This window comes from Cupressus sempervirens, chromosome 5, assembly GCF_028749045.1.
Source record: "Cupressus sempervirens isolate cs-2001-9-10 chromosome 5, ASM2874904v1, whole genome shotgun sequence".
In the NCBI taxonomy this organism is placed as follows: domain Eukaryota; kingdom Viridiplantae; phylum Streptophyta; class Pinopsida; order Cupressales; family Cupressaceae; genus Cupressus; species Cupressus sempervirens.
In genome coordinates this window covers 323,798,577-323,814,860 of record NC_143122.1, presented here as the reverse complement: position 1 = coordinate 323,814,860, position 16,284 = coordinate 323,798,577, and the positions used below count along the sequence as shown (strand labels likewise).

The following is a 16,284-nucleotide window of genomic DNA, read 5'->3' as shown; positions in this document are numbered from 1 at the left end:
ATCAATTAGGGCTTTCGATTCCTTTCCATCTAAATACTTGACTGCTGCAGGAATTCAAGATTAGAAATATTCTTATATCCGATATTCATATAAATGAAAAACAACCCATAAATCTATCTATTGCATCTAGGTGTAATGATGAAATAAACTTAATTAATCTTGCTTTCTTGCATATTAATCATAAAAGTGATAATACCTGTTTCCTACAAACAATTGAATGCATAGCTTATCTCTGTTTGACGCACGATTGACATCTTGGGGAGAGGTGAAACATTGCTAGGGGCTTAACCACCCAACCTCGGACCACAACTTATCCCCACACGATCTCTAACGAGAAGGCCCTCCCTACCCGGAACAGACAGGGGCCATCTTGCCATCTACTAGGCATCCTGGTATTTAACTCACCATACGACTTGGCAGCAGGAGATCACAATAACAGGAATATGCATGAGCTATTAATTAATTAATATTAAAAATGATAAACGTTGTTATGTCATATCTGATACTGTTTCATATTATTACAGATTCCTCTCTTTCACCTCACCACCCTTTTTCTTGGCTACATAGCCAGGTGAGTCCCAGGTGTTAGGAATTCTCAGAACAACCAATTCTATCAAATTATACATGCATTTAGCATTTCACAATCTGTGATTACATCATTATGCTCTTTAAAGATTTCAAAATTGAATGTTTAATTAATTAATTTAATCATAACTGATTTCTCTTCTGCTTTCTTGCGGATTAACTCCACCTCTTCACCATTTCATGGCTTCTTTGCTGGTGAATTCCTTAGTGTTAATAGTATTCTGAATTTGTTCGAAAAATTGTGATAGCACGTGTATTGAAGTTGATTCACTTAAACAATCAAGTTTTTAAATAGTACTATTTGAATTCATAAATGATGTGTTCTCAAGGATACTTGAAGATTGATCCCTTATGCACATTAGGAAAACAACTAGTATATATATATATATATATTGATATCAACTATTATGCCTAGCCAGCTAGGGACGGATATCCAATTAGAAAAGAAAAGAGTTGGAACAAATTTGATTCATTCTCTTACCTATCATTATGTACTGATTAAAGATAGATATTATACTTAGTGAAAAACAAATCAAGAATTACAATACTTTACCTGGTGTTGGAAATCGTCTAGACAATCCTACATAGCATGACATTAACAAAAACTGATGCACTCATATGTAAAAGACATGGGACAATAAAAATAGCATTGTACTGTCATGAACTATCATTAAAGGTAAACGTACAAAGCAGAGCACTAACTTTTGGTAGAACAATGAGAAAAGAGAGTAAAGAAAGATTAAACAAGCATCAGATTGGACTTAGCAAGAATCACATGAATTGTTTGTGCAGACTCTCTACACCTCCTCACCATTTCAGGCTATCATGTCGGTGATTCTCAGGTGCTCACAAGTTCATATTCATGGCTTTTGCTTTACACCTCTTCACCCTAAAATGCATCATTGCTGGTGAATTTCCTCTGTGTTCGGTTACATGATTTCATTTCCATCTTTGACTCCACGGACATATCTTTGAATACTTTGAGGTCGGAATAGCAGACTTCAATATCGATTCTGAATTCCGCAGGCAAGGAACGTGATGAGAAAAGCGGAGGTGTAGTAGTTCTCAGCTGGAAATAAATCTCAATCACCGATAGCAATGAGGAAGAAAGAAAGGTGTGTGTGTTGATACGATTATGAGACTTAATAAAATAGAGAAGAGCTTGACTCTACGGCTTCCTTCGGTTATAAAGAAAGCCATTTGAATTCCCAAGATGACCATTCAAATAGATCATAAATTCAAATCTAAAGATAAGAGAAATAAAAGGGTTGGAAGAGAAGTTGGAAAGCTTAAGACAACTTGAATTGCCAAAAATAAAATCAATTAATCATGCCAAAAATAAAAAGCATGGAAAGAGAGTTGGAAGATTATAATTCGAAAATTATAATAATTCAATTGTTATTATAATTCGAATATTATTATAATCTTATATGTACATGAAAGCATCACTTTATTAAATTATTAAAATATAAAGATGCCAAATCATTTTTATATTTAAATGCACGTATATAAATAATTATCAAAAATAATATGACGAAAGATAAATTAAAATCCTTTAAGGTACGTTTTATATTTTAACTCAATTATTTTAATTAAATTATTTATTAAATAACTCATGCGGGTCCCGCAGATGTATCCTGTTTCAAGTCGCTAGATCCTCTACCCTTCTGTCGAGTGATGGTAATGCTCCTACCTAATTCTTTTCTGACAATGCTTCCACCCCCATCGACATGTTTCCTACAAGAAAATTCCCCGCAGTTAAATTATGTTATCATAATGAATTATTTAATCTTAATTAATCATAATGGTTAACCATCTTCTCAATTCCATGAGTTTGTGATTAACGATCAACTAACATGTCATCTTTACTTGAAATCATAACGACTAACTATCTTACCGTTTCGCCAGATTATAACAAATTAAACTGCCGATTGACTTCATCCGAACCTCAACAGCTATATTTCAAGTTAGGTCAAAAATTGGGATGTAACACATGTATACACACACACACACACACACACACGGGAAGAGATTGAGAGCAAATTCAAAAGAGGAAATTTCAGTTTGAGGGTTGAATCAGTAATCTACGAGTAGGAAATCCAAGAAAAATGATTTTAACTGCTTCCTTGCGTATCTGGATCAGCCAAGTGGCTTCTGTATTTCTTTTCCACTTCTGCACATCTTGGAGGACAGTGTTTGATCATTGAGGAAATGTGTCAGCTTAAGTTTAGTTCATTAGGAAGGGTTTACAGAAGTGATTTTTCTATTTTGGATCATATGTTTGCTGTGTCATGTGGCTATTTATATCTATTTTAGTATTTTCAAGTTTTAGTGTTTGACTTTGGATGATGGAATTGTCAATTATGGTTCTACTTTTAGTTGTCTTGTTAAATTTTGACATGCAACATTTTTTTGTTGTCACCTTTTGCTGAGACCTCTTTTTGAGGAATTTATATGAGTTCAATTCACTCTATTAACAGATCTAGAGGGTTTTGAAATAATCTCATTTAGAATTTAAGCTTTACTAACAAAAAAATGCCTTTTTGCAGTTCCCTGATGAGCACCTGAAACATTCTGTTAAGGTTGTAACTGGACTGAAAAAGGAGCTTCAGTCTCCAGAAGTAAATTCACAAGGTTGTTTGAAAGGGGCAGAAAAGGGATTAAATCATGGCGCTGTTCAAATTTATGTTATGGCAGATACCACATACAGTAGCTGCTGTGTTGATGAAGTTGGAGCTGCTCATGTGAATGCAGATTGTGTGGTCCATTATGGTCCTGCTTGTTTCAGTCCGTAAGTTATGCTGACTAGTCTTTTCTTTGAAATTATTTTGTCATAATAATGAATTGATTATTTAACAATGTCAGAAACAGATTTAGTCTTTTGTGACCTTATATACAAGCTGTATGTTAAAATTTAGATACTATTTTACCCTCTAGCTAAACTGACCTATTTTTCTCTCCTTGAGAAGTTGACCATAATTTTTTCATGTTAAATGATTTCAAAGCAAAACAATTTCACTTCAAATGGGGCAAAGTTTCACAGCATGATGACTACATGTTTGTGTTTATGCTAGCATATTGTTTTGGGTCTCCTTCAATTTTATCTTTAAGTTTTGTGCTCTTATTCTTGAAATTGGACTAAATATAGATCTTTTTGAACTGCAAATGTCTTTAGAGCTATTGACCACATTTTAACATTGACATGGTAACCTTTTGTCTCTTCAAGTTTCCATAATAGGGGATGCATTGATGCAGAGACACGTTTTGGGACATGGTAAAATTGAAAATTCTCAGTGATAGTAGGGCAACAGATACACTCATACATACACAACAATCTACACAAAATATCAAAAGCAAATAGTATATACATAATTAAGGGCACAATACAATAATCAATTAATGACAACTATAAGTTAAGTCATAATAATTTAACAATGCCAATTGATGAACCATACATAAAAAAGTAATGATTTGAACAAGGTTGTATGGGGACAGGGGTACTTGGGTATTTCCGGTATGGGTACAACTACTTTTCAAAAATGGGGACAGGGGCACTTGAGCACATCAATTTTTTTATTAATATAATTTAATATATTACAGAAAATCTGAAAATATGATTCATGACAATGAGTTTTTGAAACAATAACAGTGATAAAGTATGCAGATGTAATGTATTGTTTTCAGTTTCAGATTTGGAATATGTTTGTAATAATAATAATAGTATATGCTGAATTTTTAGATGCATAACAGAGAAGAAATTTTTTAAACATGAACAAGAAGATCATAAATCATATAATAATGATATTGGAAAAAGAAAACTTCTGACTCAAAGAGTAATCAAGTTTACAGTTAATCAGTATTGTTTTAACACTTTGAACTGATTGCATATTGAATTGAGCTTGATAAACAACAAGATGCTATGCAAACAAAAAACTGAAAAAAAAATCAGAAATATTAGTTAAGGTCCTTAATTATGACGCTCTCCTGTAAGTACCCACTGAGTACCTGGAACTTGGGTATGTGTACCCAGTGCTTAGGCACTGTATCAGTACCTGTTACGCATCCCAGGGGTATAGGTACGAGTACTCATGCAACTATGGATTTGAATGTCAATGATCATAGTAGCTGAAAACTTGCAACCCATTACAAATGAACTGAAAGTTAAGTACCAACTAGAGTCTACAAATGACAAGCATTAAAATGAGATAGCCAAAAATAATCCAGTTCTCAAAACTCAACTATATATCTAAGAAACCAGCCCTTGTCAGCAGAAGTTTTTGAAGGAATTGCACTCTTATCTTACAAGGTGCTTCCAATGCCATCCAATCCCATATATGTGTACTATTTCTTCTCATCAATAGAGAACTATAAATCTATGAGAAGACGAATGGGAAATGTGCACGCTAATCATGGAGTCCATAGATTCCCCACAATCAATTTGCTTGGCCTATGCTAAAGTGTGCGTATCAATTTTTGTCGAAGTATCTAGTTTTGTAAACTTATTTACTGAATTCTATTCATTTAAGCTTCTAAGGAGTATATTATTTTGAGGACCTAATTTGACCTTTCCTTACCCTACGGTCATTAATGGGAAGGCGTTTGCTAGGTCTTTTCCTATACCATTTATGATTTTGTATACAAAGCATATGCAATCAATGTGTAGGGGGGTGTTCAAATTCTCCCACCTTTTTTGAATGATGGTGCGAATACAATTAGTCTATAATTATAGGGTGGGGTCTCCATCATGAATGATAATCTTGTTTTGGCCAAGCATGTTATTAGTACACCCACAGTTTTGCCAAATAATAGGACTTGAGAATTTCTCTTTACTATTAGGTTCCTTTATTATGTTTGTGTTAGGTAGTTTAGAGATTGAATATATCAATTTTATGTTATCTTTTTCATCCTCTTCTTGAGCAATCTCCTCTTTATAGGAATTATCTTCATCACATCTTAGAGGAATGTGAACAACTGTGATATCATCTGCAAAAGATAGTTCTTCCTAGAGTCTACCACTACATTTGCATGCACAAACCTTGATAACGCTCACAAAGCTTGAAATGTATTGAAGGGCTCTTTCATGTCAATCATTTCAAAATTAACTGATGTCAATCATTTCAAAATTAACTGTTAGCTTGACACCTTGTATATTTTCCTCTACATTCCTTAATGCATGCCCATAGTTTGCATACCTGATCCATTTGCTAAGCTGATATTGTAAGGAGCATTTATTAGCGTTGTTCTCCCAGGTTTCTCTCAAGTCTTTTGCAATATATATTAATGTCTTCACCCAGGTCTACCATGAATTGCTTTACCTTGTCAGACCTAAGAGATAAAATAGAACAACCAGACTCTTTTTCTACGAAGGCCTTAAGTTTCTGAAATACAGTAGACAAATCAAAGAAAGTACACTGACATTTTATGTCTGAAATCATCAATAAAAAGTAAGAAATACCCCCACCCAGTAACAAAAGGAGTATTCATTGGACCATAACATCAACGTGGACCAACTGTAGTACCTTAGAGGCTTGCCATGAGTCACATCCTTGAAGGTATGCTGTGCTGCCCCCCAGCCTGACAAGCTCCACAAACTCGTTGATTCTGAGTTTGAATTTCAGGTAGGCCATGTACTAAATCTTCCTGAATAGGCTGTTGAAGATAGTGAATGTTCAAATGACCATATCATTGATGCTAGAGATTGTGCGATATTCTTGCTGAAGTGAGATTTATATAAATAAAATGTAAGTGGACGATTCATATAAATAATGATATAATTATAATATTATTATTTCATATACAATATATTATATTATAATAATAACGATAATGAATGAAAATAAATTAAATAATAATTAATTGTATTATATAAGATAATAAAATAATATTTTTAATCAATTTGAAGTATACATAATTACATTTTAATATTAATGAATATTAATAACATAATCATAATATTATTATTAATAAATATTAATTAATGAAAAGACACCTTTTCTCTTAACAAAGTATATAAAGGGACATTGTACACCAGTAAGACATACCATGGAAGATATGACATTAGTTTGCTAAGTTCAATCAAAATTTTTGAGACAATTTATGTAAGGTCCAAACAAAGGACACTACAATTGGTATCAGAGTAGTGTAACTTACCATCCTAAAGGGTCAAATTTACAGACACAAAATATTAGCAATTTGTGGCTATTGTGGAAGAAAATTAAAGTTGAAAAAAAGATAAAAGAAATCTATTATGCGAGGGAGAGATATTTTGTTTCCGAAGAGTCATTCCACCGATCAATAGGCTTTCATGATCCCAACATTGGTGGGTAGTTGATTAAAATTTCTGAAGTATTTTGGGGATATTATAATTAGTTGTCTCCATATGGTTTTGCCCAACAATATTAAATAGTGGTGTCCGTGGAGACTAATATAATTGTTATATTGGGCAAGCGTAAGCTTTATTTCTGGTGGCAATTATTAAGGCAAATGTCCTAGAAAAGAAAAATTAAGTTTTCTAAAAGATTGGTGATTTGATTGTGTCTTTTGTTGATATCCTGCTAGCTATTGTCGGGAGGTGCTTCATATGTGAAATATCAAAATACCGAAATGAATTCTAATGTTTTTCCATGGGAATTAGAGAAATAGTTTGGAGATCATTAAGTGACACTTTGGTGCAATTATGTTGTGAACATGCCTCCAAATATTTGGTATGGGCAATTATGAGGCAAGCTTTATAATGAGTGGCTAGTTTAAAATTGTTGTATTGGAAGCTTGCCCGATTAATTATTTAGGCTTATAATGTGGCAATTGAAATAAATTCAAACATTCTAGGACTTTACTTTCATCTTCGCTATCAAGATTGGGTGTATGGAATTAAACGTTACTGAGTTTGAAACTTTATTTTTGGTGGACTGAATTAGTATGCTCAGGGAGGATTCATTGTCTGGGCAGTTTGAATGTCGATTCCAACAAGAGAGCATTAGTTTTCAGATGCGATAGTCTGTCTCGTATGGTCAACAAAGAACACAGCAACAGAAACAAACCATATAATAAATAAGATCAAGTAAGGTGATAAAGCTGAAATTTAACAGCATAAGATAACACTGAGAGTTCTTATCAGTGGATAAGGATATATTAGAGTATTAAGACCAAGTAAAAACTTGGTAGAGGGAATTCATTTGAATGTCGAGTTTCTCCAAAAAGAGAACTTGGGGAACAAAGGGCATTCTTGGTTGAATGTTGGGGATTCCAAAGAGGAACACAGAGAGAGATTTATAGAGAATTTCTTAGAGACAATATATATTGTAGTGGTCAATCATATGCATATGTTACAGATAATAGACTTGGTTAGAGGTGGGATCTCTACCAAGTAGTGTTGTAAAAGAGCATAATCAAAGATCCCAAGAGGCCTAAGGAAGGGCACTCTTGATATGACAATTGCCTAATTGAAAAGTAATTCTCATTAAAGGTTAGGTTATTTGAGAAGAGTCATTTCGAGGGATTAAGAGGGGTTAGTAAGGGATAGTATTTAGATTAGTACTTAGCTTGTTTAACTTTTTTTAGCATGCTTTTGATTTTGATATACAGTTCCCTATGTTGTACTGACAATTTGTTGCAGGTTCTAGCATTCATTCTTTAACCTAGAAAGAGGGGACATTAAAGTTATTAACCTCAAGTGAGGTAGTTAATAGAACCTCAACTCTATATAAGTAATGGCACTGTAAAAAAGACTTTTTGGACTTTATGAATTTTGGAGCAGCCATATGATTAAGTAGTATAGCTTCTCTTAATGAATACCAAGTGATTTTTGGAGATGCTTTCAATTATTGTTGTGCGTTCATATGTTATTTGTCTATACTCATCGTACGAGAATATAGTGCTTATCATTTTATAGTTTTGCATCTCATGATGGCAAATTGTCATTAAAATCTGATTTGTAAAACAAACATCTTTCTTTGGTACCTTGGAAAAGCATTGGTGATAGTAAATCAGATTTTTATCATTGAATATTAGTGTAACATGAGTGTGCGCACTCGGGTCAAAAACTCCACGCACTGGGTGTGTGTACGTCCTTGGTGCGGGTACGTTACGCACTCAAGTACCCCTAGCGTGGCCAAAACACGGCCGCACCGATCGGTGCACCCGAGTGGGGCACAGGGACATAGGTGCGGTCGACGTGTTGCATGAAAAGTCAAAAAAAAAAAAACCTTTTTGCTTTTGTTTTTTATTGTTTTGTAAAGCATGGAAACCCTAATTGGGTGTGGGTGTTTTTTTATTGTATTTGTCATTTTGTTGATTGTATTCACTTTGATATGGCCATGATAAATATTCCATTTCACTGGTTCAGGCTACTTAGCTCATTGTCATCATGAGAATCTTCATGATATATGATATTCATATTTGAACAATGAATTTTGAATCTTTCATCTTTGTCATTTGATAAATGATAGTTAACAGTTGACTTACATACCATGTAGGGTTTATATTTTTCATTTATCATTATCATTATTATGTTTAAAAGTTTTAGTATTTATACTTTTACTAAGTTCAGTGGTCATTGGTAATGGTTATGAAGGTTCAAGTTTCAAGTTTGAACTTATGGTTCGTTAATCACATTTCAATTTTCTATATTCAACTATATTTGGTATGTTATATTGAATATCATTTTATAATTAGCATTTTTAGTCAAATATGTATACTATGCAACCTCCCCCGCCCCCTTCCAAAACCCCACCGCCACACCCCTGCCGCCCCCTACTTGAGGTCCTTTGTTTTTTCCGCACCCAAAAACTCGTCCCAACGTCCCCCCGCGCTGCTGCAACCCCGCCTTGGTGTAACACTGTTGAATATCTACTTGCGTAGTCTATCAGTGTCAATGATGGATTTTGAGAAGTCCTTAGTTTGAATTCTTTATAGTTGTTTGTATATCCATTATCGAGAATCTTTGTAATATTTTTTTTGTATTTAATAAGTGTTTAGTCCAAAAATAAATAAATAAATCATACAAGGGAGCTTCCCCCCACACGCAGAGAAAGGTCATACTTTTTGTGAACTATCCAACAGTTGTAAATTGATTTGTCATAATTACTCCACTGGGCCAAGATACTTAAACTTTGAAAGTGACAAATCTATTTACCAACAAACACTAAGGACCAAAAATCTGAGATTGTTGTGGGAGATAGTAAACCACCGTCAAGGAACTTTGGTTACAAAATCTACAAAACCCAGCCGGTCCACATCAGTGACCTTCCCAATTCAACTGAAGGAAAGAATATTATCAGACGTGCTTGAGCAGCTATAACTCGAACAATTGTGTATCTGTTGTAACATTTGGTTTCTTTGCTGCTGTTATTTGATGACAAGTTTATAAGGGATTCATCGATGCCAATCTGATTTGGTGCAAGTCTGCAACAAGTCTGCAATCTGAATGTATTGCTGGTGATAACTGGAAGAATTCTCTGCTATTCACATCCCTTTAACTTTAAACAGCAGTCTATTTGATTCGAACGAGGAAATAGAGATTTCTCTGAAATCTGAAGAAAGTCTGCCAAGTGTTTGACAAAAATACTCTGAAGGAATAAATGATAAGTTTTGATCATTGTATCTGATGGAGTCACCTCCATTTTCAACATTCTCCTTAACTTTTTTTTTTATAAATATTCTTTATTTTATCTTCTATGAATTATATGGTTTTCATAGGATATGATGTTCTTAAACACATAGTCAATCCCAATTTACTTCATTCCTAAATTTCTGATTCATGATTCAAAAGATTTTGTATTGTCACTAACCTATGTGGTGAGTATCGAAGTTTCTAATGTATTTTAAAATATTTCATAAATGTGTTATCTTAATTATACAGAAAAATGTTGCTAATACTCCATATCACACAGCCTAATTGGAAACAAAATGCCATCTTGAAGGTGCTATGATGAATTCAACTGCACAAAAAATAATTGTGGACTCTAATCCTACCTAGTCTTGAAATATGTAATATATAACAAAGTTACAAATATAGCAGAAACATTCGGGAGTGACTATTGGCATCTATCATGAGAAAAGGTTTTAAAAGATCTAGATAATCATATACATATAATTTTGGAAAAATGAGAATATGCCAACACAGAAGCAATTATGATAGAGGTAGATCACACAGTAAGTTCTACATAGCAACACTGCCTTGGTATGGCCACATGGTGGCGTTTCCAGATGTTTGAGGAGCAAGTAGCTAATGTTTCACCTTGCAAGAAGATCGTCCATATCAGAAGGTGATGAGGATTGTTGGTGTAAATAAGTATTTACTATTTACACTTAAGTTTACTAGGCTAACACAAATTTATATTAGTTATGTAGACATCTAGGAGTTTTCATATTCGTATGAGTTGACATGTAGACAACACAATAGTTTGCACTCCAATTGAGCACGTCTGCAACATCTCTTTATGAGATACACCTTTGTATTCTTATCCTCTCATTGTTGCACGTATTTTCATGCACAATGGAGGATAATTCACCTTTAGTGGACATGTTCTTGGTTGTGATGCTTATCATTTGCATGACTCTTAGTCATCTTGGTTGTCTTTATATATAAGACACTTCTATGATGTATTCAATCTCAAGAATTGGGCATCTACATTGTATTGTTGATCATTATTGACTGAATCAATTGATTATCATTTTGCCTATCTCTCTTGTGCTATCTATTGAGCGTCTAGATCTTGGCATTTCATTCTTGTCTTAGGCTAATTCTTACATGATATATGAGCTTGAGGTAGATTCTTACATGGTATCAAAGGCAAAAGAGTGTTAATTGGATAGCGATTGGATATTTTCTTTTGTTGTAGGTCAAGATTAGAGCTTGTTGGTGCAAATAAGATGTTGGTATCACATTGAGAAGGTCCAAAAATCCCTAAATCGGCTTTTGTTTCATACAAATTAGATATTTGAGGTGAAATCTAGAGTCATTTGAATTTTGAAGGTGCGACGAAGGTGATTCAGAAAAAAATAATTATAGAGGTGATTTGAAAACAACGATATCGCCCTCATTTGATCTCCTTTTATTTAGCATTTTTTTGGTTTTGGGGTAGAATTTTGTGATCTACGCATTGGTGCAGGTTGTTTGTGATCTCTGTTTCTGAATTTTTCTAAAAATCGCAAATCCCAATTTTTACAACTTCAGAGGCTTCGTACAAAGCTCATACGAACACATTTTCAGGTGCTATTTTTTGGAATTGCATATTTTTGTCTACTTTCCAGATCTGGTATTAGTTTGGAGTAATTTTGAGTGGACGTAGTACTTGCAACATTTGGCCATTTTTGGCCTATTTTGGCAGTTGTAATTGTTTAGATCCTTGATAGATCTTGTGTCTTATGTACTTGAGTCTGCTATAGCTTCATATTTTCTATTGTAACCATCAAACTAAAAAATCCACTTTGTTCCATTTTGACAAGTGACAAAATTGTATGATTGTACACACACTAAATATAAAGTACCAAATTCATCTATTTATGAAGGGTTTCTATATTTCATTGCTTTTTGGAGTTACATTATTGATGTAATCATGGGGGAACCACATCTTGCTGTTATAAAGTTAACTAGGGATAATTATGCATTGTGGGCAAACAACATCATCACACATTGTAGATGGCTTAATATATTGCCTCATCTTTATGGACTCATTCTTGAGCCAAAGACATATTGGAAGAGAACAGCATGGCATTCTAAAAATCAACATATTAGAGGTACCATTTGTGAGAGTCTCACTTCTTGGAGATATCATGCAGTCTAACATATGACCCTGAATAATGAACACCCTCTCCTAGCTTGGAATCTTATTTGGGAACATTTTGGAGATCTAGAGACTCCTCCAGTACCAATTGACCATGTTGCAAATTGTCTCGTTCCACGTGATGATGCAAATAATTTTCCCTATGATGATGAAACTTTAGATTTCATCATAGATCTTGCAAAAATAGAGTCTTGATGATCCAAAGCCTCGAGTTCCTTCTCCAGTTGAGATCACTACATCTACTATTGTTCATGATGATGCTTGTCTTCACATTGCCATGGATTTAGGTGATTTAGTCCAACATGACATTCCTTGTCTTCCAATTATAGCTCCTTGGGATGACTTCTTGACAGACATTGCAGGTTTGTTTGTGGAGTCCTACATTGAGGATTTGGGAGACATCATTAATAACATTCATCTTCTCTTTGTTGAGGATGATCCTTCTTCAGTTGTGGAGGAACACTTTAATCCTTGTCATTCTCCACTTGATCATTCTTTCAAGTTTGAAATGATTGTGGATCCTTTGTTACAATAGTTGAAGGCTGTCTCTTTCACTTTAGAGAAGACAATTGAGTCTTTGGAGATTGATGTTCATAAGTCTCAAACTTCACTTGAGGTATCATATTGCATGGTTGATCATACTCATGTGTTGGAGATTCCTAGTTAGTTTCCTAAGACAACATACCTCTTGATGGTTCTTCCTACTAATTGGGGGGATTCTTTGGTACACCTATGACACCATTTCTTTCTAATGGGAGGAACATCTTTCAGTTTTCATGGTGCAACTTCTACATTAATTTAGGAGCATCTATCATGGGTGTAAATTCTACATTGAGGGGGGGCTTCTTTTTTTTCTTCTTTTTTTGCAGAGATATCTTGGTCTTTGGAGTTTGAACCAGATTCCTACATGGAGCAGTCAACATTTGTTCCTTGTTTGTCACCTTCTTTTGGGCTTAATCATGATTGGTTCGTGGCATCTTCATCATTCAAGGACATGGAGACATATTGGCAGACTTCAGAGACAACATACTTCATATGGATTCCCCTTCCATCTTCCTATCCATAGTGGGAAGCCTTCTCTCATTTGTATTTGTTGTATCTTCTTCCCAAGGGGAGAAATGTTGTTTGTAGACATTGGATCATCTTTTGTCTTCAAGCACTTGCCATACTTGTAGGAGATCATTTACTATGGGGGGATTTTCATTTCTTCTTATTTCCTTCCTATGGTGGATTTCTTTATTGTATATGCATGATGTATTTCATAATAGGGGGGTCTTGATTACTCCATTCATGCACGCATCTTGTTCTCCTTTTCATCTCTCTTTTTGGGGGAGGGTTTTTCCCATCTGGTTTTCTCTCTTTCTCCACTTTATGAGAGATTACATTGCATTTATTTTCCACATGCAAATTGTACATGGGTACCTAAGATGGCCTAATAGCCGAGACACATCATGCATTATTATCTAGCTTTTGTGAGCTAAGTGCATTCCCCTAAGTTGCACTTAAGGTGAGGTGTTGGTGTAAATAAGTATTTATTATTTACAATTTACTTAAGTTTACTTAGGTTTATTCATATCTATATTAGTTGTCATGTAGACACTTGAGAGTTTTTCATATTCATATGAGTTGACATGTAGACAACACAGTAGTTTGCACTCCACTTGAGCAAATGTTGTCTACTACATCTCTTTATGAGATACACCTTTGTATTTTTATCCTCTCATTATTGCATGCACTTTCGTGCACAATGGAGGATAATCCACCTTTGGTGGCCATGTGCTTAGTTGTGATGCTTATCACTTGCATGACTCGTAGTCATCTTGATTGCCTTTATATACAAGGCACTTCTATGATGTGTTCAATATCAACAATTGGGCATCTACATTGAATTGTTGATCATTATTGATTGAATCAATTGATCATCATTTTGCCTATCTTTCTTGTGTTATCTATTGAGCTTCTAGATCTTGGCATTTCATTCTTGTTTTAGGCTAATTCTTACATGATATAAGAGCTTGTGGCAGATTCTTACAAGGATAAAGTGGACATCTATAGTGCTCAAAGTGCTCAAAGAATATGTCTGATTGCTACATTTGGAATGGTGAGAGTCAAAGTATGCCATGGGTGGTTGTTAGTGCCATTCAAATCGGAGGCTACATTGTCAATCACAGGAAATGTTTGTAATTCTACTTGTCCACTCAAAACATGATGGAGGATGGTCAACATCAAAATTTTCAAGAGGAGTCTTATTCTATTTGTCCACTCAAAGTGGTGTTCAATCTTATCTGGAAATAAAGATAGAGATACTCAAGAATGAGCAAGCGATCTTTTGAATCGGGAACTATGTCCTAGTGCTCGACCTTTGGTATCCCCTCGTTGAAAATTCCTTGTATGGTAAAGCCAAGCCACCCTTATAATTTGTCGTGTTCAGACACTTGCGAACACTACTCAGCATTCAATATAAACTGCAGGAGATTCAAGTCCTATGATGATTAATATTGACTTAAATTTATTTTAAAATAACTATCTAATGATGTTTTATGTTCTTTGCAGTTCTAGAGATGCATGCAGGAGCAGAAGGGATGTACTTGATTATTTGGAGACACCATGCTTTTTCTTTGTTTGCAGATAAACATAATCTAAGATTTGAATGGGCCAGTATGTTCTTTGCAGTTCTAGAGATGCACGCAGGAGCAGAAGGAATGTACTTGATTATTTGGAGACACCATGCTTTTTCTTTGTTTGCAGATAAACATAATCTAAGATTTGAATGGGCCAGGAGCAATGTCTCTCATGTAACTCGACAATGATCATACAATCAGCAAGACCTGATTCAAGAAAATTGCAAATAAAGGAATGGAAGTGAACAACTTATACGGAGTCTACTTATATTTGCGCTCCATTCAGTGATGCCACAAGAGTCTTTATAAAGTATGGATTTGTCGAGGGTCAGGTAGGATGTTGCAAATCAGAACTTCAGAAGGTGTCAATAATATTAGATGAGTTTATTTGCGGCAATTTTGAGAGAGCTTCCATCCACCCGGTAAAATAAATTAATTCCTTGTATAATCCCGCAGAGTTGTTATATATTTTAAAACAATTGAAAATGTTTTATAACTAATGCGGTTGTAATTGTGTTCAGTTGTGATTAGATAAATTTGAAAGGGTGCTATGGATGAGGAAATGTCACTCCATCTGTTTATAAATAGAGGAGTGCATGTCATAGAGAGGAGACAGAGATTTTTATAATATAACCAACAAGTATTTCTGAATTCTCAAAAGATATAGGCAATCCTGAAGATAATATTTTTAAAATATCATTAAATGTAAACAGCTTTTGAAGGAAGGTTCTGGAATGAATCTCAAATACAGGCATGTTAGTGGATGAAATAGCTTCAACATAACTTGTAAGAACCTATTACTCTTTTTTATGAGGCACAGAGGTTGGAGTGTTAGTAGGTTTTGTCCTTTATAATCATTCATAAACTTGTGAGCAATTCAATTATCTGATTTGGAGTAAAGATTAATTACAGCATCTTGAATTAGTAATTTCAGAGATATAGAGAAGCATTAAAATTGTTTCAATATCTTAGTTCAGTTTGTCTCCCCACCAAAGGAGTTAAAGTTCAATCTGAACTATTTTAAGATTGCATATCTGATTGATCTTTCACTTTTCAATAATTAAATTGTTGATAGAAATAAATCTATACTATTTTATAAAGTTCTACGTAATAAACCTATACATCATTGACTCTTTTGCCCTTGTAAAATAAGGCACTGGTTCTTACCTTCTTATGTTGTGTTTGTTTGATTCATAATTGGAAATTTGGAGATTGTTTTTTATCCAATCTTTCCAGAGAATTGGTTTATTCATTTCTTATAATTAAAATAAACATTCTAATTTCAAGCATCT

At 34.1% G+C, this 16,284-nt stretch overlaps 1 protein-coding gene across 2 annotated transcripts in view; it reads left to right on the top strand.

Annotated features, from left to right (window-relative positions):
* LOC149555970 (diphthamide synthesis DPH2 family protein) overlaps nucleotides 1–16,284 on the top strand; it is a 118,042-nt gene that overhangs the window by 20,193 nt on the left and 81,565 nt on the right. Inside the window, exon 2 of one of the 2 annotated variants that reach the window (XM_089830095.1) lies at nucleotides 3,135–3,376. In XM_089830095.1, coding sequence (XP_089686221.1) covers nucleotides 3,135–3,376 — 242 coding nt within the window. Of the gene's footprint in view, nucleotides 1–3,134; nucleotides 3,377–16,284 lie in introns of those variants that run through there. The other variant, XM_089830096.1, reaches the window with a different exon arrangement.